At 49.8% G+C, this 24,879-nt stretch overlaps 1 protein-coding gene across 1 annotated transcript in view; it reads left to right on the top strand.

Annotated features, from left to right (window-relative positions):
- LOC106609571 (staphylococcal nuclease domain-containing protein 1) overlaps positions 1-24,879 on the top strand; it is a 341,791-nt gene that overhangs the window by 275,384 nt on the left and 41,528 nt on the right. Inside the window, exons 19-21 of the mRNA XM_045700024.1 lie at positions 11,480-11,606; positions 14,260-14,329; positions 21,581-21,694. Coding sequence (XP_045555980.1) covers positions 11,480-11,606; positions 14,260-14,329; positions 21,581-21,694 — 311 coding nt within the window. The remainder of the gene's footprint in view (positions 1-11,479; positions 11,607-14,259; positions 14,330-21,580; positions 21,695-24,879) is intronic.

Here is a 24,879-nt window from a genome sequence, read left to right as displayed (position 1 = left end):
TTACCTCCTTCCTGTACCTTCCCCTCCACAGTAATGCCAGGTCTCTGCTACATCATGTGTTCTGTACCCTACCTCCTTCCTGTACCTTCCCCTCCACAGTAATGCCAGGCCTCTGGTATTAATTAGGTTAAATGAAGTGTTTCCATTAAAGCTTTATATAGCGATTGGAGAGGACTCCCTCTTAGCTTATTTATTATTTAATCAAATCTCTCCGGGCCCAAAGTGGAGCACGCCGCGCGACCCAGGCAAAGACGCACGCACGCACACTCACACACAGCATTACCACTACCACTCCTGGCTGGGGAAGGAGGAAGTCGCTCTCTCTCTCTAACTTTTTTAATTAGATGAATAAATCTTCCGCCGGCAGCCGGAGCGCTGACAGGCAGGCCACGGCGCTGCACAGCCACAACTACGGCAACTGATGTGGTGCGCTACTACGGTAACACGGCCGTCACGAGCTGTACCTCTGGGTTAGATGGGAGGGTTGGGGGTAGGGTTGTTGATCTGAGCTGTACCTCTGGGATAGATGGGAGGGTTGGGGGGTTAGGGTTGTTGATCTGAGCTGAGCTGTACCTCTGGGATAGATGGGGGGGTAAGGTTATTGATCTGAGCTGTACCTCTGGGATAGATGGGAGGGTTGGGGGGGTAGGGTTGTTGATCTGAGCTGTACCTCTGGGTTAGATGGGAGGGTTGGGAGGTAGGGTTGTTTATCTGAGCTGTACCTCTGGGATAGATGGGAGGGTTGGGGAGGTGGGGTTGTTTATCTGATCTGTACCTCTGGGATAGATGGGAGGGTTGGGGGGTAGGGTTGTTGATCTGAGCTGTACCTCTGGGATAGATGGGAGGGTTGGGGGGTTAGGGTTGTTGATCTGAGCTGAGCTGTACCTCTGGGATAGATGGGGGGGGTAAGGTTATTGATCTGAGCTGTACCTCTGGGATAGATGGGAGGGTTGGGGGGGTAGGGTTGTTGATCTGAGCTGTACCTCTGGGTTAGATGGGAGGGTTGGGAGGTAGGGTTGTTTATCTGAGCTGTACCTCTGGGATAGATGGGAGGGTTGGGGAGGTGGGGTTGTTTATCTGATCTGTACCTCTGGGATAGATGGGAGGGTTGGGAGGTAGGGTTGTTGATCTGAGCTGTACCTCTGGGATAGATGGGAGGGTTGGGGAGGTAGGGTTGTTGATCTGATCTGTACCTCTGGGATAGATGGGAGGGTTGGGGGGTAGGGTTGTTTATCTGACGTGTTTCCTTAAATCGGCTGCTTCTACAAAACACTGAGGATGCCTCTCTCAAGCGCGTGTTTGTGTGTGTGTCTGTGCGGGCGCGCGCTCCTCGCTCCCCTCAAACAGCAGTCATTAGCCATCAGGGTGCCAGTGGATGGGCAGTGAGGAGTGTGGACGCCACGTTCCTCTCCCCAAACCCCACAACAAACACACACACCCCCTCCTCCCCCTCTTACCCCCTCCTCCCCTAACCCCCCTCTGCAAGCCTCCTGTTTTCACTCCTGTTTAGCGTACATGACATCATGTTAAGGTAGCTGGCTAAGCGCTAGCTGGCTGCTCACTCTTTTTAACTTTTAATATTCCCTCGTTTTTTTAAACAAACGCTCTGATGCAGGCCGGAATAACATCACAATAACAGCTCTGAGCTGTTGATGAGGGAGAGAGGGAGGGAAAGGAGCAGTGGTGTGTGTGTGTGTGTGTGTGTGTGTGTGTGTGTGTGTGTGTGTGTGTGTGTGTGTGTGTGTGTGTGAGAGAGATGTGGCTTGTTCGTTCATTTAATGTGGCTTTGCCTTTGAGGTGTTTGTTTGATCACAACACACATTAAGCTGCCCCCCACACACACACCTCCCTCCAACACACACACACCTCCCTCCAACACACACACACCTCCCTCCAATACACACACACCTCCCTCCAATACACACACACCTCCCTCCAACACACACACACCTCCCTCCAACACACACACACCTCCCTCCAACACACACACACCTCCCTCCAACACACACACACCTCCCTCCAACACACACACACACACCTCCCTCCAACACACACACACACCTCCCTCCAACACACACACACACACACACCTCCCTCCAACACACACACACCTCCCTCCAATACACACACACACACACACACACCTCCCTCCAATACACACACACCTCCCTCCAACACACACACCTCCCTCCAATACACACACACCTCTCTCCAATACACACACCTCCCTCCAACACACACACACCTCCCTCCAACACACACACACCTCCCTCCAACACACACACCCCTCCCTCCAATACACACACACCTCCCTCCAACACACACACACACACACCTCCCTCCAATACACACACATCTCCCTCCAATACACACACACCTCCCTCCAACACACAAACACCTCCCTCCAATACACACACAGCTCCCTCCAACACACACACACACCTCCCTCCAACACACACACACACACCTCCCTCCAACACACACACACACCTCCCTCCAACACACACACACACCTCCCTCCAACACACACACACCTCCCTCCAACACACACACACCTCCCTCCAACACACACACACCTCCCTCCAACACACACACACCTCCCTCCAACACACACACACACACCTCCCTCCAACACACACACACACACACCTCCCTCCAACACACACACACACACCTCCCTCCAACACACACACACACACCTCCCTCCAACACACACACACCTCTCCCTCCAACACACACACACAGCTCCCTCCAACACACACACACACACACACCTCCCTCCAATACACACACACCTCCCTCCAATACACACACACCTCCCTCCAATACACACACACCTCCCTCCAACACACACACCTCCCTCCAATACACACACTTCTCTCTCCAATACACACACACCTCCCTCCAACACACACACACCTCCCTCCAACACACACACACCTCCCTCCAACACACACACCCCTCCCTCCAATACACACACACCTCCCTCCAACACACACACACACACATCTCCCTCCAATACACACACACCTCCCTCCAACACACACACACCTCCCTCCAATACACACACACCTCCCTCCAACACACACACACCTCCCTCCAACACACACACACACACCTCCCTCCAACACACACACACACACCTCCCTCCAACACACACACACCTCCCTCCAACACACACACACACCTCCCTCCAACACACACACACACCTCCCTCCAACACACACACACACCTCCCTCCAACACACACACACACCTCCCTCCAACACACACACACACCTCCCTCCAATACACACACACCTCCCTCCAACACACACACACCTCCCTCCAACACACACACACACACCTCCCTCCAATACACACACACCTCCCTCCAACACACACACATCTCCCTCCAACACACACACACACACCTCCCTCCAATACACACACACCTCCCTCCAACACACACACACCTCCCCCATTCAGTAGTGTTGGTAATGCAGTGGGGAGCTCCTCCATGTCACATTTCCGTAACGCATCAAGCTCATGGGCCACTGATTACGCAGATTGGTGTGTGAACGTCCAGGGGTGGAACGTCCAGGGGTGGAACGTCTAGGGGGGAACGTCTAGGGGGGAACGTCTGCGTGTGTGAACGTCTAGGGGGGAACATCTTGGGGGAACGTCGAAGGGGGGAACATCTAGGGGGGACGTCTAGGGGGGAACGTCTAGGGGGAACGTCTAGGGGGGAACGTCTAAGGGGGAACGTCTAGGGGGAGCGTCTAGGGGGGAACGTCTAGGGGGGAACGTCTAGGGGGAACGTCTAGGGGGAACGTCTAGGGGGGAACGTCTAGGGGGGAACGTCTAGGGGGGAACGTCTAGGGGGGAACGTCTAAGGGGGAACGTCTAGGGGGAGCGTCTAGGGGGGAACGTCTAGGGGGGAACGTCTAGGGGGGAACGTCTAGGGGGAACGTCTAGGGGGGAACGTCTAAGGGGGAACGTCTAGGGGGGAGCGTCTAGGGGGGAACGTCTAGGGGGGGAACGTCTAGGGGGGGAACGTCTAGGGGGGAGCGTCTAGGGGGGAACGTCTAGGGGGGAACGTCTAGGGGGGAACGTCTAAGGGGGAACGTCTAGGGGGAGCGTCTAGGGGGAACGTCTAGGGGGAACGTCTAGGGGGGGAACGTCTAGGGGGGGAACGTCTAGGGGGGAACGTCTAAGGGGGGAACGTCTAGGGGGGAACGTCTAGGGGGAGCGTCTAGGGGGGAAGCGTCTAGGGGGAACGTCTAGGGGGGAACGTCTAAGGGGGAACGTCTAAGGGGGAACGTCTAGGGGGGGCGTCTAGGTGGGGAACGCCTACGTGTATGAACGTCTGGGGGGAACGTCTAGGGGGGGAAACGTCTGGGGGGAACGTCTAGGGGGGGAAACGTCTAGAGGGGAACGTCTAGGGGGGAACGTCTAGAGGGGAACGTCTAGGGGGGAACGTCTGCGTGTGTGAACGTCTAGGGGAGAACGTCTAGAGGGGAACGTCTAGGGGGGAACGTCTAGAGGGGAACGTCTAGGGGGGAACGTCTAGAGGGGAACGTCTAGAGGGGAACGTCTAGGGGGAACGTCTAGAGGGGAACGTCTAGAGGGGAACGTCTAGGGGGGAACGTCTAGAGGGGAACGTCTAGAGGGGAACGTCTAGGGGGGAACGTCTAGGGGGGAACGTCTAGGGGGGAACGTCTAGAGGGGAACGTCTAGGGGGGAACGTCTCCAATACACACACACCTCCCTCCAACACACACACACCTCCCTCCAACACACACACACCTCCCTCCAACACACACACACACCTCCCTCCAACACACACACACACCTCCCTCCAACACACACACACACACCTCCCTCCAATACACACACACCTCCCTCCAACACACACACATCTCCCTCCAACACACACACACACACCTCCCTCCAATACACACACACCTCCCTCCAACACACACACACCTCCCTCCAACACACACACACACCTCCCTCCAACACACACACACACCTCCCTCCAACACACACACACACCTCCCTCCAACACACACACACACCTCCCTCCAACACACACACACCTCCCTCCAACACACACACACCTCCCTCCAACACACACACCTCCCTCCAACACACACACACCTCCCTCCAACACACACACACACACCTCCCTCCAACACACACACACACACCTCCCTCCAACACACACACACACACCTCCCTCCAACACACACACACACACCTCCCTCCAACACACACACACACACCTCCCTCCAACACACACACACCTCTCCCTCCAACACACACACACAGCTCCCTCCAACACACACACACACACCTCCCTCCAACACACACACACACCTCCCTCCAATACACACACACCTCCCTCCAATACACACACACCTCCCTCCAATACACACACTTCTCTCTCCAATACACACACACCTCCCTCCAACACACACACACCTCCCTCCAACACACACACACCTCCCTCCAACACACACACCCCTCCCTCCAATACACACACACCTCCCTCCAACACACACACACACACATCTCCCTCCAATACACACACACCTCCCTCCAACACACACACACCTCCCTCCAATACACACACACCTCCCTCCAACACACACACACCTCCCTCCAACACACACACACACACCTCCCTCCAACACACACACACACACCTCCCTCCAACACACACACACCTCCCTCCAACACACACACACACCTCCCTCCAACACACACACACACCTCCCTCCAACACACACACACACCTCCCTCCAACACACACACACACCTCCCTCCAACACACACACACACCTCCCTCCAATACACACACACCTCCCTCCAACACACACACACCTCCCTCCAACACACACACACACACCTCCCTCCAATACACACACACCTCCCTCCAACACACACACATCTCCCTCCAACACACACACACACACCTCCCTCCAATACACACACACCTCCCTCCAACACACACACACCTCCCCCATTCAGTAGTGTTGGTAATGCAGTGGGGGAGCTCCTCCATGTCACATTTCCGTAACGCATCAAGCTCATGGGCCACTGATTACGCAGATTGGTGTGTGAACGTCCAGGGGTGGAACGTCCAGGGGTGGAACGTCTAGGGGGGGAACGTCTAGGGGGGAACGTCTGCGTGTGTGAACGTCTAGGGGGAACATCTTGGGGGAACGTCGAAGGGGGGAACATCTAGGGGGGACGTCTAGGGGGAACGTCTAGGGGGGAACGTCTAGGGGGGAACGTCTAAGGGGGAACGTCTAGGGGGAGCGTCTAGGGGGGAACGTCTAGGGGGGAACGTCTAGGGGGAACGTCTAGGGGGGAACGTCTAGGGGGGAACGTCTAGGGGGGGACGTCTAGGGGGGAACGTCTAAGGGGGAACGTCTAGGGGGAGCGTCTAGGGGGGAACGTCTAGGGGGAACGTCTAGGGGGGAACGTCTAGGGGGGAACGTCTAGGGGGGAACGTCTAAGGGGGGAACGTCTAGGGGGAGCGTCTAGGGGGGAACGTCTAGGGGGGAACGTCTAGGGGGGAACGTCTAGGGGGGAGCGTCTAGGGGGGAACGTCTAGGGGGGAACGTCTAGGGGGAACGTCTAAGGGGGAACGTCTAGGGGGAGCGTCTAGGGGGGAACGTCTAGGGGGAACGTCTAGGGGGGAACGTCTAGGGGGAACGTCTAGGGGGGAACGTCTAGGGGGGAACGTCTAAGGGGGAACGTCTAGGGGGGAACGTCTAGGGGGGAGCGTCTAGGGGGGAACGTCTAGGGGGGAACGTCTAAGGGGGAACGTCTAAGGGGGAACGTCTAGGGGGAGCGTCTAGGTGGGGAACGCCTACGTGTATGAACGTCTGGGGGGAACGTCTAGGGGGGGAAACGTCTGGGGGGAACGTCTAGGGGGGGAAACGTCTAGAGGGGAACGTCTAGGGGGGAACGTCTAGAGGGGAACGTCTAGGGGGGAACGTCTAGAGGGGAACGTCTAGGGGGGAACGTCTGCGTGTGTGAACGTCTAGGGGAGAACGTCTAGAGGGGAACGTCTAGGGGGGAACGTCTAGAGGGGAACGTCTAGGGGGAACGTCTAGAGGGGAACGTCTAGAGGGGAACGTCTAGGGGGAACGTCTAGAGGGGAACGTCTAGAGGGGAACGTCTAGGGGGAACGTCTAGAGGGGAACGTCTAGAGGGGAACGTCTAGGGGGGAACGTCTAGGGGGGAACGTCTAGGGGGGAACGTCTAGAGGGGAACGTCTAGAGGGGAACGTCTAGGGGGGAACGTCTCCAATACACACACACCTCCCTCCAACACACACACACCTCCCTCCAACACACACACACCTCCCTCCAATACACACACACCTCCCTCCAATACACACACACCTCCTTCCAATACACACACACCTCCCTCCAACACACACACACCTCCCTCCAACACACACACACACACACACCTCCCTCCAACACACACACACACCTCCCTCCAACACACACACACCTCCCTCCAATACACACACACCTCCCTCCAATACACACACACCTCCCTCCAACACACACACACCTCCCTCCAATACACACACACACTCTCCCTCCAACACACACACACACCTCCCTCCAACACACACACACCTCCCTCCAATACACACACACCTCCCTCCAACACACACACACCTCCCTCCAACACACACACACCTCCCTCCAATACACACACACCTCCCTCCAATACACACACACCCTCCTTCCAATACACACACACCTCCCTCCAACACACACACACCTCCCTCCAATACACACACACCTCCCTCCAACACACACACACACACCTCCCTCCAACACACACACACACATCTCCCTCCAACACACACACACCTCCCTCCAACACACACACACCTCCCTCCAATACACACACACCTCCCTCCAACACACACACACACACACTCCCTCCAATACACACACCTCCCTCCAACACACACACACACACACACCTCCCTCCAATACACACACACCTCCCTCCAACACACACACACCTCCCCCATTCAGTAGTGTTGGTAATGCAGTGGGGGAGCTCCTCCATGTCACATTTCCGTAACGCATCAAGCTCATGGGCCACTGATTACGCAGATTGGTGTGTGAACGTCTAGAGGTGGAACGTCCAGGGGTGGAACGTCCAGGGGTGGAACGTCTAGGGGGGAACGTCTGCGTGTGTGAACGTCTAGGGGGAACGTCGAAGGGGGGAACATCTAGGGGGGAACGTCTAGGGGGGAACGTCTAAGGGGGAACGTCTAGGGGGGAACGTCTAGGGGGGAACGTCTAGGGGGGAACGTCTAGGGGGGAACGTCTAAGGGGGAACGTCTAAGGGGGAACGTCTAGGGGGAGCGTCTAGGTGGGGAACGCCTAGGGGGGACCGTCTACGTGTATGAACGTCTGGGGGGAACGTCTAGGGGGAACGTCTAGGGGGGGAAACGTCTGGGGGGAACGTCTAGAGGGGAACGTCTAGGGGGGAACGTCTAGAGGGGAACGTCTGGGGGGAACGTCTAGAGGGGAACGTCTAGGGGGGAACGTCTGCGTGTGTGAACGTCTAGGGGAGAACGTCTAGAGGGGAACGTCTAGGGGGAACGTCTAGAGGGGAACGTCTAGGGGGGAAACGTCTAGGGGGGAACGTCTAGGGGGAACGTCTAGGGGGGGAACGTCTGCGTGTGTGAACGTCTAGGGGGAACATCTGCGTGTGTGAACGTCTAGGGGGGAACGTCTGGGGGAACGTCTGCGTGTGAACGTCTAGGGGGGAACGTCTAGGGGGGAACGTCTAGGGGGGAATGTCTACGTGTATGAACATCTGGGGGGAACGTCTAGGGGGGAAACGTCTGGGGGAACGTCTAGGGGGGAAACGTCTGGGCGGAACGTCTAGGGGGGGAAACGTCTGGGGGGGAACGTCTAGGGGGGAACGTCTAGGGGGGGAACGTCTAGGGGGGAACGTCTAGGGGGGAACGTCTAGGGGGAACGTCTGCGTGTGTGAACGTCTAGGGGAGAACGTCTAGAGGGGAACGTCTAGGGGGGAACGTCTAGAGGGGAACGTCTAGGGGGGAAACGTCTAGGGGGGAACGTCTAGGGGGGAACGTCTAGGGGGAACGTCTAGAGGGGGACGTCTGCGTGTGTGAACGTCTAGGGGGGAACATCTGCGTGTGTGAACGTCTAGGGGGGAACGTCTGGGGGGAACGTCTGGGGGGAACGTCTGCGTGTGAACGTCTAGGGGGAACGTCTAGGGGGGAACGTCTAGGGGGAATGTCTACGTGTATGAACATCTGGGGGGAACGTCTAGGGGGGTAACGTCTGGGGGTAACGTCTAGGGGGGAAACGTCTAGGGGGAAACGTCTAGGGGGGAACGTGTAAGGGGGGGAACGTCTAGGGGGAAACGTCTAGGGGGAAACGTCTAGGGGGGAACGTCTAGGGGGGACGTCTAGGGGGAACGTCTAGGGGGGAACGTCTAAGGGGGAACGTCTAAGGGGGGAACGTCTAGGTGGGGAACGCCTAGGGAGGACCGTCTACGTGTATGAACGTCTGGGGGAAACGTCTGGGGGGGAAACGTCTAGGGGGGAACGTCTAAGGGGGGAACGTCTAGAGGGGAACGTCTAGGGGGGGACGTCTGAGGGGGGAACGTCTAGGGGGGGAACGTCTGCGTGTGTGAACGTCTAGGGGGGGAACGTCTGCGTGTGTGTGGCGGAACCCCCCCCCGGGCACATGCTGAAACATCACCTCTATCAACCTGGCTCACAACAAAGGGAAACGACCACCAGTCCTCTGTGTGGTATGGGTGGAGTAGCATGTTCATTACTAGCAATTATAGAAGTGGTATGGGTGGAGTAGCATGTTCATTACTAGCAATTATAGAAGTGGTATGGGTGGAGTAGCATGTTCATTACTAGCAATTATAGAAGTGGTATGGGTGGAGTAGCATGTTCATTACTAGCAATTATAGAAGTGGTATGGGTGGAGTAGCATGTTCATTACTAGCAATTATAGAAGTGGTATGGGTGGAGTAGCATGTTCATTACTAGCAATTATAGAAGTGGTATGGGTGGAGTAGCATGTTCATTACTAGCAATTATAGAAGTGGTATGGGTGGAGTAGCATGTTCATTACTAGCAATTATAGAAGTGGTATGGGTGGAGTAGCATGTTCATTACTAGCAATTATAGAAGTGGTATGGGTGGAGTAGCATGTTCATTACTAGCAATTATAGAAGTGGTATGGGTGGAGTAGCATGTTCATTACTAGCAATTATAGAAGTGGTATGGGTGGAGTAGCATGTTCATTACTTGCAATTATAGAATTGACTGCTTGCTTTTAGTGTTGCTTTTCTCCGCCATCTTTGAAATAATTACTTTTTTCATCAATCGTTGAGAATGTTTCCATGTCCAGCCCCCCCCACACACACACACACACACACACACACACACACACACACACACACACACACACACACACTTGCTGTGCAGACGAAGGGGCATTATTTTTTGGAGTCAGTGTGTAGCCCTGGTTGTTACATTGCCCAAGGCCCAAGGGGAAATCAATGGGAATAGGATGTCAACAAATCACCATGTAATTTCAACATCGGCACTTTGCTAAACTAGCTGGAGTAAGCGATCTGCACTCTCTTCACACTCTCTCTCACACACGCACGCACACACATCCCATACTTCTTCACACACACTCCGAGCCATCAGCCCTGACAGCTAGCCATTTGTTACTGCTGAGCGAAAATGACTCGACTAGTGATTGCAGTCTGAATCCACACAGTCTGAGGCTCTTATCATCCTCTTCAAAACATGGATATTATCCACCGCCACATTTTCTGGAATCTTCACCTAAAAGTTCTCCCATACACGATAATGGGTTGATGACTGGTAAACACATGTCACAGAGAGCAATCTTTTTACTGTCTCCACTGATGGTAATGCTAGTAGAAATAGGATTATTTAGCATTTGTGACATGGTGATAATGCAGTGACAATTACTACAGGAAACGGAGATGACCAATTTCCCCATGGTGGTTACTGCGATCGGGCGTCCATTTTGGGGCAGAGCGCTGTATGGCTCAACAGTGATACATGGGAAATGAGCCAAATACTAACACCGTTTGCATCTAGTCAAAGGGCCTGTTTGTAGAAATTGAAAACTTCTCCCTGTCACCTATCGCTTGTCCTTGGACAAATCACTGATTTAATGTGACGTTATTGGTCAAAGCATTGTAGTGGAACCATCACTTTCACCTATCCAATCATGGTAGATTAGTGATTACTGCAAGGAAGAGATGCGTGTTCTAAGTACTTTACATGTATTTTCAAACTATTCCAACCAGGCTCTATGCTAACAGGAATGGACTCAATGTATTCAAACAGAGACCAAAAGTGAAGCAGTCCATGCTCCTCCTCTTCCCTCTCTCTCTCTCTCTCCCCGCCCCTCAGGCACCCAGCTAGAGAACCTGATGGAGACCATGAGGGCAGAGATCGCCGCCCAGCCCCCAGTGGAGGGCTCGTACGCCGCCCGCCGAGGGGACTACTGCATCGCCAATTTCACCGCCGACGGAGAGTGGTACGTGTTTTGTCTTTCTGTCACATGGTTCTGCAATGTCTCCCTTTTAATGTGTAGTAAAATACTTGACCCTATGTTGAGGTCTTGGAACTGATCTTTCTGTTAAAGAGAGAGCTATTGGTCCTACAATCAATCCCCTTTCCTTATGGCTAGTGCCCAATCAATCCCCTTTCCTTATGGCTAGTGCCCAATCAATCCCCTTTCCTTATGGCTAGTGCCCAATCAAACCCCTTTCCTTATGGCTAGTGCCCAATCAAACCCCTTTCCTTATGGCTAGTGCCCAATCAAACCCCTTTCCTTATGGCTAGTGCCCAATCAAACCCCTTTTCTTATGGCTAGTGCCCAATCAATCCCCTTTCCTTATGGCTAGTGCCCAATCAATCCCCTTTCCTTATGGCTAGTGCCCAATCAATCCCCTTTCCTTATGGCTAGTGCCCAAGTCGGGGCTAATAGTTGGCAGTTGGGTTCAGACAAAATGTACATTAGAGGATCATATTAGAGCAACTGATAAGCTCCGCCCTTAACCTGGATGTGAGTAACCTACACCCTCTCTAATTGGCTTTTTGCCTGGACCTATTCTTATATAGACCTTTGACGTTTATAAAGGCCAGGTATCAACTCTCCAAAATGCAAAGCGTCCTACCTATTTATCTCCCCTTTCTTTATACTGTTTCTGATTTTAAATCTGCTCAGTGATAAAAGGGACATCACAAAGTCATGGCTCCTGAAGGGCCCTGGTTTTTAAGAGGGCCCCTTTTAGAACAGAGCTTTGTAGAGGTGTTGAGCCCTCGTCAACCCAGCCGGTACACCGGATGTTGCCGGTGAAGTTTACAGATGGTAGCGGGGACAGATGGTAGTCACGGAGGCGAAGTGCGTCGGGTGGGCGCCTCCGGGTGTCTGCTGTGACTTTGGGCCCCGTCAAGGAGGTGACCGAGAGAGAGACGGTCGGAAGGAGAGGGGGAGAGGGAGAGAAGGGAAATGCCAAACTGATATTAAAAATAGAGACTCACCCCTCCCTAGCCAGGTGGACAGCTCATCTCCCTCCCCCTCTCCCCTCACTCAACTTCTGGGAACAAAAACCTTTAAGTTTTGGCATCCGCCAGCGATAGTTGAGGAGAGCTTTCAAAAGAGCCATCTGTGAGATGCAGTGGCTGGGATTTTTTATTATCTTCTTGTTCACTCGTACTTCCTAATCTCCCTGTGGCTGTTTTGTATGGAGAGCACCAGTCTATTGTTACTCCTATCCAGGAAAAGCAGCGCTTCTTCCTTTTTATGCAAAATACGGTTTTTGTTTTAGTGTTTCTTCCGGGACCTGTTGTTCTGTTATTCGTTGAAGTAATTTCCAACCATAGTGAGTGTTGTACTTCTTTATTCTGAGAGGGAGGGAGGGAGGTTTGCTGGTTTTATTAAAGACTAATTAGGGTTGGGTTCCTTTCAAGGCCTGTTGAATGCAGCCACTGAGGAGTTCTGAATGAGTCTGTGCGTCTATCATTCTGTCTCTTTCTCTCTCTATCTCTCTCCTCTCTCATCATTCTGTCTGTCTCTCTCTCCCCTGTTGTGTCCACTCCACCGTTGCCTAACTGTTAGTAGCGTTTGTTTTCTCCTTCTGTCCATCCTGTCTCTCCTCTCCTCCTCAGGTTAATGTGGGTGATGTGGGCCACACAGTGATTGACAGGCTCTTTGACTCGCCTCTTCCTCCCACTTAGCTATCCCACAATGCACTTCACCAATTGGCTTCAGTACTTTTTGTTTTTGATTATGTGCTTTTCTGGTACTGTAGGCTTAGATTGTAGACGTAAGATTTCTCACACACCCCCTGAAATGAACAAGTCAAACAGGCCAATATAATTCCCTCTGTTTCTATACAGTGGCCTGTCTGAAATGAAACATTTCAAATCCCATAGGATCTCTCTCTCCTCAAAGACCTTATCACTGCAGACATATCCACCACCACAGCAGCTCTCCTGGGAAATAAGAATGGAATGATTTACTCATCTCCTTGTACCTCCCTCTCTCATCTTCTCCCTCTCTCATCTTCTCTCTCTCCCCTTTCTCTCTCCCCTTTCTCTCTCTCATCTTCTCTCTGTCATCTTCTCTCTCCGTCATCTTCTCTCTCCCCTTTCTCTCTCTCTCCCCTTTCTCTCTCTCTCTTCTCTCTCTCTCATCTTCTCTCTCTCTCATCTCTCTCTCTCATCTTCTCTCTCTCTCCCCCTTCTCTCTCTCTCTCTCATCTCTCTCTCTCATCTTCTCTCTCTCCCCCTTCTCTCTCTCTCATCTTCTGTCTCGCTCTCATCTTCTCTCTCTCATCTTCTCTCTCTCTCTCATCTTCTTTCTCTCTCATCTTCTTTCTCTCTCTCATCTTCTTTCTCTCCCTCATCTTCTCTCTCATCTTCTTTCTCTCTCTCATATTCTCTCTCCCCTTTCTTTCTCTCATCTTCTCTCTCTCATCTCTCTCTCCCCTTTCTCTCTCCTTTCTTTCTCTCTCTCATCTTCTCTCTCTCATCTTCTCTCTCTCTCTCCTTTCTCTCTCTCTCTATCTCCATCTCTATCACTCTTACTCTACATCTCCATCTCTCTTCTTTCTTTCAATTCTCACCTTTCTTTCCCTCTCTCATCTTCCCCTCCATCTGTTCTTTCACTTACCTCTCTAAAGGTACAGAGCCCGGGTGGAGAAAGTTCAATCGCCAGCAAAGGTCCATGTGTTCTACATCGACTATGGCAACGTGAGTACCTTCATAGCTGTATCCCTCTCTACGTGAGTACCTTTATAGCTGTATCCCTCTCTACGTGAGTACCTTTATAGCTGTATCCCTCTCTACGTGAGTACCTTTATAGCTGTATCCCTCTCTACGTGAGTACCTTTATAGCTGTATCCCTCTCTACGTGAGTATCTTTATAGCTGTATCCCTCTCTACGCGAGTACCTTTATAGCTGTATCCCTTTCTACGTGAGTACCTTCATAGCTGTATCCCTCTACGTGAGTACCTTCATAGCTGTATCCCTCTCTACGTGAGTACCTTCATAGCTGTATCCCTCTCTACGTGAGTACCTTTATAGCTGCATCCCTCTCTACGTGAGTATCTTCATAGCTGTATCCCTCTCTACGTGAGTACCTTTATAGCTGCATCCCTCTCTACGTGAGTACCTTTATAGCTGTATCCCTCTCTACGTGAGTACCTTTATAGCTGCATCCCTCTCTACGTGAGTATCTTTATAGCTGTATCCCTTTCTACGTGAGTACCTTTATAGCTGTATCCCTCTCTACGTGAGTACCTTTATAGCTGTATCCCTCTCTACGTGAGTATCTTCATGGCTGTATCCCTCTCTACGTGAGTACCTTTATAGCTGTATCCCTCTCTACGTGAGTACCTTCATAGCTGTATCCCTCTCTACGTGAGTATCTTCATGGCTGTATCCATCTCTACGTGAGTACCTTTATAGCTGTATCCCTCTCTACGTGAGTATCTTCATGGCTGTATCCCTCTCTACGTGAGTACCTTTATAGCTGTATCCCTCTCTACGTGAGTACCTTTATAGCTGCATCCCTCTCTACGTGAGTATCTTTATAGCTGTATCCCTCTCTACGTGAGTACATTCATAGCTGTATCCCTCTCTACGTGAGTACCTTTATAGCTGTATCCCTCTCTACGTGAGTACCTTTATAGCTGTATCCCTCTCTACGTGAGTACCTTTATAGCTGTATCCCTCTCTACGTGAGTACCTTTATAGCTGTATCCCTCTCTACGTGTGTGCCTGCCTGTGTGTTTGTGTCTGTTTGTGTGTGTGACCGTGTGTGTGTGTGTGTCCCTGTTCGTGTGTGTGTGTGTTCGTGTGTGTGTGTCCCTGTTCGTGTGTGTGTGTGTGTCTGTTCGTTCGTGTGTGTGTGTGTCCCTGTTCGTTCGTGTGTGTGTGTGTCCCTGTTCGTGTGTTTGTGTATGTGAATCCACATGCATTTGAAGCTGACTTCAGCTCGACAACGACAAGTGTAGTGGTAAGTAGCCATCATTAAAGAACTATCACTTGTCTTTTGAAGGATGGTCCTATGTCTCTCCTCTGACTGAGATGATGCTCTATCAGGTTAGCATCGAGCACCAGCCTCGTTAATGGCCAACTGTGGCTAACTCTGTGGCTAACTCTGTGGCTGAATGCGATTCACTTGAATCACTTTCCCAGAATCAAAATAACTTTAGCCGTACAGCGCCATCAAGCAGGGCATCAATCATGTCCTATGTAGTTGAGGCTTTGTTGTTTCTGTCTTCAGAGGTCCATATTCCCAGTAATATAATCCCTATCTGAGCTGTTATTCTGGGAAATGGCTCTGCAGGCCTTTTCTCTCTTTCTATATTCTCTGGATGACGAAAGCACTGCGTATGTCTGTGTGTGTGTGTGTGTGTGTGTGTGTGTGTGTGTGTGTGTGTGTGTGTGTGTGTGTGTGTGTGTGTGTGTGTGTGTGTGTGTGTGTGTGTGTGTGTGTGTGTGTGTGTGTGTGTGTGTGTGTGTGTGTGTGTGTGTACGCATCTCTGCACATCTGTGTCGTACCACCGCCACAAAGTGGCCCATCCAGCCGACCCTCTCCCCATGGGAGATTACCCATGGTGCTGTGCGGTGCTTTTGTGTGCGTCGGGCCGGTGACCTCATAGCGGGCGCCCAGGGCTGAGTATGGCAGACGCGATGCGTCCTGGCATGTTGCTGAAAGTGTGATTCTCTCTGAGCTGGCTGGGAGCCCCCACAACAACTGGGAAGCTGCTGCTATGGATGGCTTTCTCTCTCTCCCTTTCTCCCTCTTTCTTTCTATATCTCTCTTCATCTATGTTTTTAATCTCTCTGGCTCTCCTCTCTCTTGTCTGTCCCTCTACCTCTCTATTGCTTTCTCTACCTCTCTCTCTATCGCTTTCTCTACCTCTCTCTATCGTTTTCTCTGCCTCTCTCTATCGCTTTCTCTACCTCTCTATCGCTTTCTCTACCTCTCTCTCTATCGCTTTCTCTACCTCTCTCTATCGTTTTCTCTACCTCTCTCTATCGCTTTCTCTACCTCTCTATCGTTTTCTCTACCTCTCTCTATCGTTTTCTCTACCTCTCTCTATCGCTTTCTCTACCTCTCTATCGCTTTCTCTACCTCTCTCTATCGCTTTCTCTACCTCTCTATCGCTTTCTCTAGCCTCTCTATTGCTTTCTCTACCTCTCTCTCTATCGCTTTCTCTACCTCTCTCTATCGCTTTCTCTACCTCTCTATCGCTTTCTCTACCTCTCTATCGCTTTCTCTACCTCTCTATCGCTTTCTCTACCTCTCTATCGCTTTCTCTACCTCTCTATCGCTTTCTCTAGCCTCTCTATTGCTTTCTCTACCTCTCTCTCTATCGTTTTCTCTACCTCTCTCTATCTCGTTCTCTACCTCTCTCTCGTTTTCGCTACCTCTCTCTATCGCTTTCTCTACCTCTATCTTGTTCTCTACCTCTCTATCTTGTTCTCTACCTCTCTATCTTGTTCTCTACCTCTCTATCTTGTTCTCTACCTCTCTATCTTGTTCTCTACCTCTCTATCACTTTCTCTACCTCTCTATCGCTTTCTCTACCTCTCTATCGCTTTCTCTACCTCTATCGCTTTCTCTACCTCTCTATCGCTTTCTCTACCTCTATCGTGTTCTCTACCTCTCTATCGTTTTCTCTACCTCTCTATCGCTTTCTCTACCTCTCTCTATCGTTTTCTCTACCTCTCTATCGTGTTCTCTACCTCTCTATCGTGTTCTCTACCTCTCTATCTCGTTCTCTACCTCTCTCTATCGTTTTCTCTACCTCTCTCTATCGTGTTCTCTACCTCTCTATCGTGTTCTCTACCTCTCTCTCGCTTTCTCTACCTCTATCTTGTTCTCTACCTCTCTATCTTGTTCTCTACCTCTCTATTGTTTTCTCTACCTCTCTCTCTATCGTTTTCTCTACCTCTCTATATCTTGTTCTCTACCTCTCTGTTTTCTCTACCTCTCTCTCTATCGCTTTCTCTACCTCTCTCTCTATCGCTTTCTCTACCTCTCTCTATCGCTTTCTCTACCTCTCTCTATCGTTTTCTCTACCTCTCTCTCTATCGTTTTCTCTACCTCTCTCTCTATCGCTTTCTCTACCTCTCTCTCTATCGTTTTCTCTACCTCTCTCTCTATCGTTTTCTCTACCTCTATTGTTTTCTCTACCTCTCTATCGTTTTCTCTACCTCTCTCTCTATCGTTTTCTCTACCTCTCTCTCTATCGTTTTCTCTACCTCTCTATCGTTTTCTCTACCTCTCTATCGTTTTCTCTACCTCTCTATCGTTTTCTCTACCTCTCTATCGTTTTCTCTACCTCTCTCTATCGTTTTCTCTACCTCTCTATCGTTTTCTCTACCTCTCTATCGTGTTCTCTACCTCTATCGTTTTCTCTACCTCTCTCTATCGCTTTCTCTACCTCTCTCTCTATCGTTTTCTCTACCTCTCTATATCTTGTTCTCTACCTCTCTGTTTTCTCTACCTCTCTCTCTATCGCTTTCTCTACCTCTATCGCTTTCTCTACCTCTCTCTATCGTTTTCTCTACCTCTCTCTCTATCGTGTTCTCTACCTCTCTCTATCGTTTTCTCTACCTCTATTGTTTTCTCTACCTCTCTATCGTTTTCTCTACCTCTCTCTATCGTTTTCTCTACCTCTCTCTATCGTTTTCTCTACCTCTCTATTGTTTTCTCTACCTCTCTATCGTTTTCTCTACCTCTCTATCGTTTTCTCTACCTCTCTCTATCGTTTTCTCTACCTCTCTCTATCGTTTTCTCTACCTCTCTATCGTTTTCTCTACCTCTCTATCGTTTTCTCTACCTCTCTATCGTGTTTTCTACCTCTCTCTATCGTTTTCTCTACCTCTCTATCGTGTGCTCTACCTCTCTCTATCGTTTTCTCTACCTCTCTATCGTTTTCTCTACCTCTCTATCGTGTTCTCTACCTCTCTCTATCGTGTTCTCTACCTCTCTATCGTGTTCTCTACCTCTCTATCGTGTTCTCTACCTCTCTCTATCGTTTTCTCTACCTCTCTATCGCTTTCTCTACCTCTCTATCGTGTTCTCTACCTCTCTATCGTTTTCTCTACCTCTCTCTATCGTTTTCTCTACCTCTCTATCGCGTTCTCTACCTCTCTATCGTTTTCTCTACCTCTCTCTATCGTGTTCTCTACCTCTCTATCGTGTTCTCTACCTCTCTCTATCGTTTTCTCTACCTCTCTCTATCGTTTTCTCTACCTCTCTATCGTGTTCTCTACCTCTCTATCGCTTTCTCTACCTCTCTATCGTTTTCTCTACCTCTCTCTATCGCTTTCTCTACCTCTATCGTGTTCTCTACCTCTCTCTATCGTTTTCTCTACCTCTCTATCGTGTTCTCTACCTCTCTCTCTATCGTTTTCTCTACCTCTCTCTATCGTTTTCTCTACCTCTCTCTATCGTTTTCTCTACCTCTCTATCGTGTTCTCTACCTCTCTATCGTGTTCTCTACCTCTCTCTATCGTTTTCTCTACCTCTCTATCGTTTTCTCTACCTCTCTCTATCGCTTTCTCTACCTCTCTATCGTGTTCTCTACCTCTCTCTATCGTGTTCTCTACCTCTCTCTATCGTGTTCTCTACCTCTCTCTATCGTGTTCTCTACCTCTCTCTATCGTTTTCTCTACCTCTCTATCGTGTTCTCTACCTCTCTATCGTTTTCTCTACCTCTCTATCGTGTTCTCTACCTCTCTATCGTTTTCTCTACCTCTCTCTCTATCGTTTTCTCTACCTCTATTGTTTTCTCTACCTCTCTATGGTTTTCTCTACCTCTCTCTCTATCGTGTTCTCTACCTCTCTCTACCGTTTTCTCTACCTCTCTATCGTGTTCTCTACCTCTCTCTATCGTGTTCTCTACCTCTCTATCGTTTTCTCTACCTCTCTCTATCGTTTTCTCTACCTCTCTATCGTGTTCTCTACCTCTCTCTATCGTGTTCTCTACCTCTCTATCGTTTTCTCTACCTCTCTCTATCGTTTTCTCTACCTCTCTCTATCGTTTTCTCTACCTCTCTATCGTGTTCTCTACCTCTCTCTATCGTGTTCTCTACCTCTCTATCGTTTTCTCTACCTCTCTCTCTATCGTTTTCTCTACCTCTCTCTATCATTTTCTCTACCTCTCTATCATGTTCTCTACCTCTCTCTATCGTTTTCTCTACCTCTCTCTATCGTTTTCTCTACCTCTCTCTATCGTGTTCTCTACCTCTCTCTATCGTGTTCTCTACCTCTCTATCGTTTTCTCTACCTCTCTATCGTTTTCTCTACCTCTCTCTCTATCGTTTTCTCTACCTCTCTCTATCGTTTTCTCTACCTCTCTCTCTATCGTGTTCTCTACCTCTCTCTATCGTTTTCTCTACCTCTCTATCGTGTTCTCTACCTCCATTTCTTTCCTCTCTTATTTTTCTCAATCTCCTTTTATATAATTCCCTATTTCTCTTTCTCGTTCTCACGTTTTAATGTTGTCTCCATCTCTTTCTCTCTCTTTCTTTCCATCTCACTCAGTTATTATTCACTGTCTAGCTTTTTACATCAATAATAATCTATTAAAATATCAAACTTCAGATCTTCAACGTGTCTTTCCATCCTAATCAAATCGTCGGGCCTAAATTACGGCCTGGTCATTTGCATATAAACATAGAACACATCGTATTTGGTCTTAATTTCAATATTTACTGTCAAACTATATGTCTTCAATAAATCTCCCATTTTTCCTGTCTGTGTGGGCAGTCCAAACATTCACCTATTAAACCATGGGTTATTAAGGCTTATACATGTCCTCCACTCTCCAATGGTGTCCCATATTAATTCCACACGCCCAGTGTGTGTCTGTCTGTGTGTGTCTGTTTGTGTGTGTGTCTGCGTGCATGTGTCTGTCTCAAGGGGCATCACGTCCACCTACCTTACTCCAAACTCACGTTTCTACTACCCACTCATTCTGTGTGTGACCTAAATCCTGTGTGTGTGTGTGTGTGTGTGTGTGTGTGTGTGTGTGTGTGGAGAGAAAGAGAAACATAGAGAGAGGTCATTCCCTCAAGGTCATCCCTCTCCTCTCTCTTACTGTACTCTCCCCTCTCTCTCTCTCCCTCTGTCCCAGCCTTCCTCTGTCCCAGCCTTCCTCTGTCCCAGCCTTCCTCTGAGTTTTCCATGGTACTCTGTGTCCCTCTGTGCCTGGAACATGCACCTTTTAACCAACATTCCAATTTAACCTAAAGGAATGGATTGAAGTGGGGTTCTTCAGTCGTTTGGTCTACAGTTGTTTTGTGGCTGCGTCATCTTGGTTTTTGGAGCAAAATGTAAAAAGTAGACTGACTGCCTGAGTGTCTTGACACTGCTGTTATCAGATAGGAGGTTTGTGGAAGCGACTGGTTATCTCTAGCTATTATATCAGGGCTCTGCAGAGCAGAGAGAGGATCGTGAGTTAGCCCTCTATCGGTGCACATTTAGTTTTTTGCCCAAGCACGACACAGCTGATTCAGATAACCTTCTTATCGTCATGCTGGGATCATTTGAATCAGCTGTGTCGTGCTTGGGCAAAAACCAAAACATGCACCGGGCGGGGCAGGACCCAGTTTGAGAACCCCTGGTCTAAGAGACTTCAGTTAGACTGGCTCTCCCTTTCTCCATCTCTTTCTCAATAACCCTCCATATCTCTCTCTTTGTTGATGTCCCTCCATATCTCTCTCTCTTTGTTGATATCCCTCCATATCTCTCTCCTCATCCAGACCCAGTATTTGAATATTTGGGCTTACAGCAGTGGTCTATGTAGTAGTTAAGGGAGGTCTTTGTTTTGTGCATGAAAGAAGCTCTAATTGAGGTGAAACAGTGTTTCTGTGTTGCGCTCTTTGATTCTGTTGAGGACGCATCACATCCAAGCTCTGCATGGTGCAATAAAGGCCTGTTAAAACCTGTTTCTCTCTCTACCTCTCTACCTCCACAGAGAGAGATAGTGCCGTCCACGCGCCTGGCTGTCATTCCCCCGGCCTTCAGCACCCGGACCCTGGCCGCACAAGCCACTGAGTACGCCTTCGCCTACATCCAGGTCCCACAAGACGTACGTTTTTTACACACAGACACATACATACAGTGGCTTGCGAAAGTATTCACCCCCTTGGCAATTTTCCTATTTTGTTGCCTTACAACCTGGAATTAAAATATATTTTTGGGGGGTTTGTATCATTTGATTTACACAACATGCCTACCACTTGAAGATGCAAAATATTTTGTATTATGACACAAACAAGAAATAAGACAAAAAAAAACCAGAAAACTTGAATGTGCATATCTATTCACCCCCCCAAAGGCAATACTTTGTAAAGCCACCTTTTGCTGCAGAAATTACAGCTGCAAGTCTCTTATGTCTCTCTATAAGCTTGGCACATCTAGCCACTGGGATTTTTGCCCATTCTTCAAGGCAAAACTGCTCCAGCTCCTTCAAGTTGGATGGGTTCCGCTGGTGTACAGCAATCTTTAAGTAATACCACAGATTCTCAATTGGATTGAGGTCTGGGCTTTGACTAGGCCATTCCAAGACATTTAAATGTTTCCCCTTAAACCACTCGAGTGTTGCTTTAGCACTATGCTTAGGGTCATTGTACTGCTAGAAGGTGAACCGCCGTCCCAGTCTCAAATCTCTGGAAGACTGAAACAGGTTTCCTTCAAGAATTTCCCTGTATTTAGCGCCATCCATCATTCCTTCAGTTCTGACCAGTTTCCCAGTCCCTGTCGATGAAAAACATCCCCACAGCATGATGCTGCCACCAACACTGTGGGGATGGTGTCCTCAGGGAGATGAGATGTTGGGTTTGTGCCAGAAATGGCGTTTTCCTTGATGGTCAAAAAGCTACATTTTAGTCTCATCTGACCAGAGTACCTTCTTCCATATGTTTGGGGAGTCTCCCACGTGTTTGCTTATTTTTTTCTTTAAGCAATGGCTTTTTTCTGGCCACTCTTCCGTAAAGCCCAGCTCTGTGGAGTGTACGGCTTAAAGTGGTCCTATGGACAGAGACTCCAATCTCCGCTGTCGAGCTTTGCAGCTCCTTCAGGGTTATCTTTGGTCTCTTTGTTGCCTCTCTGATTAATGCCCTCCTTGCCTGGTCCGTGAGTTTTGGTGGGCGGCCCTCTCTTGGCAGGTTTGTTGTGGTGCCATATTCTTTCCATTTTTTAATAATGGATTTAATGGTGCTCCTTGGGATGTTCAAAGTTTCTGATATTTTTTATAACCAACCCTGATCTCTACTTCTCCACAACTTTGTCCCTGACCTGTTTGGAGAGCTTGCTTAGCCCCTTTTTTAGTGGTGTTGCACACTCTGTGGCCTTTCAGAACAGATGTACACTGCTCAAAAAAATAACTCCAAGTAAATCACACTTCTGTGAAATCAAACTGTCCACTTAGGAAGCAACACTGATTGACAATACATTTCACATGCTGTTGTGCAAATGGAATAGACAACAGGTGGAAATTATAGGCAATAAGCAAGACACCCCCAATAAAGAAGTGGTTCTGCAGGTGGAGACCACAGACCACTTCTCAGTTCCTATGCTTCCTGGCTGATGTTTTGGTCACTTTTGAATGCTAGCGGTGCTTTCACTCTAGTGGTAGCATGAGACGGAGTCTACAACCCACACAAGTGGCTCAGGTAGTGCAGTTCATCCAGGATGGCACATCAATGCGAGCTGTGGCAAGAAACCTTGCTGTGTCTGTCAGCGTAGTGTCCAGAGCATGGAGGCGCTACCAGGAGACAGGCCAGTACATCAGGAGATGTGGAGGAGGCCGTATGAGGGCAACAACACAGCAGCATGACCGCTACCTCCACCTTTGTGCAAGGAGGAGTAGGAGGAGCACTGCCAGAGCCCTGCAAAATGACCTCCAGCAGGCCACAAATGTGCATGTGTCTGCTCAAACGGTCAGAAACAGACTCCATGAGGGTGGTATGAGGGCCCGACGTCCACAGGTGGGGGTTGTGCTTACAGCCCAACACCGTGCAGGACGTTTGGCATTTGCCAGAGAACACCAAGATTGGCAAATTCGCCACTGGCGCCCTGTGCTCTTCACAAATGAAAGCAGGTTCACACTGAGCACATGTGACAGACGTGACAGAGTCTGGAGACGCCGTGGAGAACGTTCTGCTGCCTGCAACATCCTCCAGTATGACCGGTTTGGCGGTGGGTCAGTCATGGTGTGGGGTGGCATTGCTGGTGCGGTTGGCCCTGGGTTCCTCCTAATGCAAGACAATGCTAGACCTCATGTGGCTGGAGTGTGTCAGCAGTCCCTGCAAGAGGAAGGCATTGATGCTATGGACTAGCCCGCCCGTTCCCCAGACCTGAATCCAGTTGAGCACATCTGGGACATCATGTCTTGCTCCATCCACCAACGCCACGTTGCACCACAGACTGTCCAGGAGTCGGGGGATGCTTTAGTCCAGGTCTGGGAGGAGATCCCTCAGGAGACCATCCGCCACCTCATCAGGAGCATGCCCAGGCGTTGTAGGGAGGTCATACAGGCACGTGGAGGCCACACACACTACTGAGCCTCATTTTGACTTGTTTTAAGGACATTACATCAAATTTGGATCAGCCTGTAGTGTGGTTTTCCACTTTAATTTTGAGTGTGACTCCAAATCCAGACCTCCATGGGTTGATAAATTGGATTTCCATTGATTATTTTTGTGTGATTTTGTTGTCAGCACATTCAACAATGTAAAGATAAAAGTATTTAATAAGATTATTTCATTCATTCAGATCTAGGATGTGTTATTTTAGTGTTCCTTAAATTGTTTTGAGCAGTGTGTGTGTATATATATATATAATACATACATACATACATGCATACATACATACACTGAGTATACACAACATTAGGAACACCTTCCTAGTATTGAGTTGCACCCCATTTTGTCCTCAGAACAGCTTCAATTCATGGGGGCATGGACTCTACAAGGTGTAGAATGCATTCCACAGGGATGCTGGCCCATGTTGACTCCAATGCTTCCCACAGTTGTGTCAAGTTGGCTTGATGTCCTTTGGGTGGTGAAACATTCTTTATACACAGGGAAACTATTGAGCGGGAAAAACCTGCAGAGTTACAGTTCTTGACACAAACAAAGGTGCGCCTGGCACCTACCATACCGTATTCAAAGGCACTTTAATGTTTTGTCTTGCTCATTCACCCTCTGAATGACACACATATACACTCCATGTCTCAATTGTCTCAAGGCTTAAAATCCTTCTTTAACCTGT

The sequence above is a fragment of the Salmo salar genome, chromosome ssa17, assembly GCF_905237065.1.
Source record: "Salmo salar chromosome ssa17, Ssal_v3.1, whole genome shotgun sequence".
Taxonomy (NCBI): domain Eukaryota; kingdom Metazoa; phylum Chordata; class Actinopteri; order Salmoniformes; family Salmonidae; genus Salmo; species Salmo salar.
Note: the sequence above shows the minus strand (reverse complement) of the source record. Positions and strands in the feature narration are given on the sequence as shown.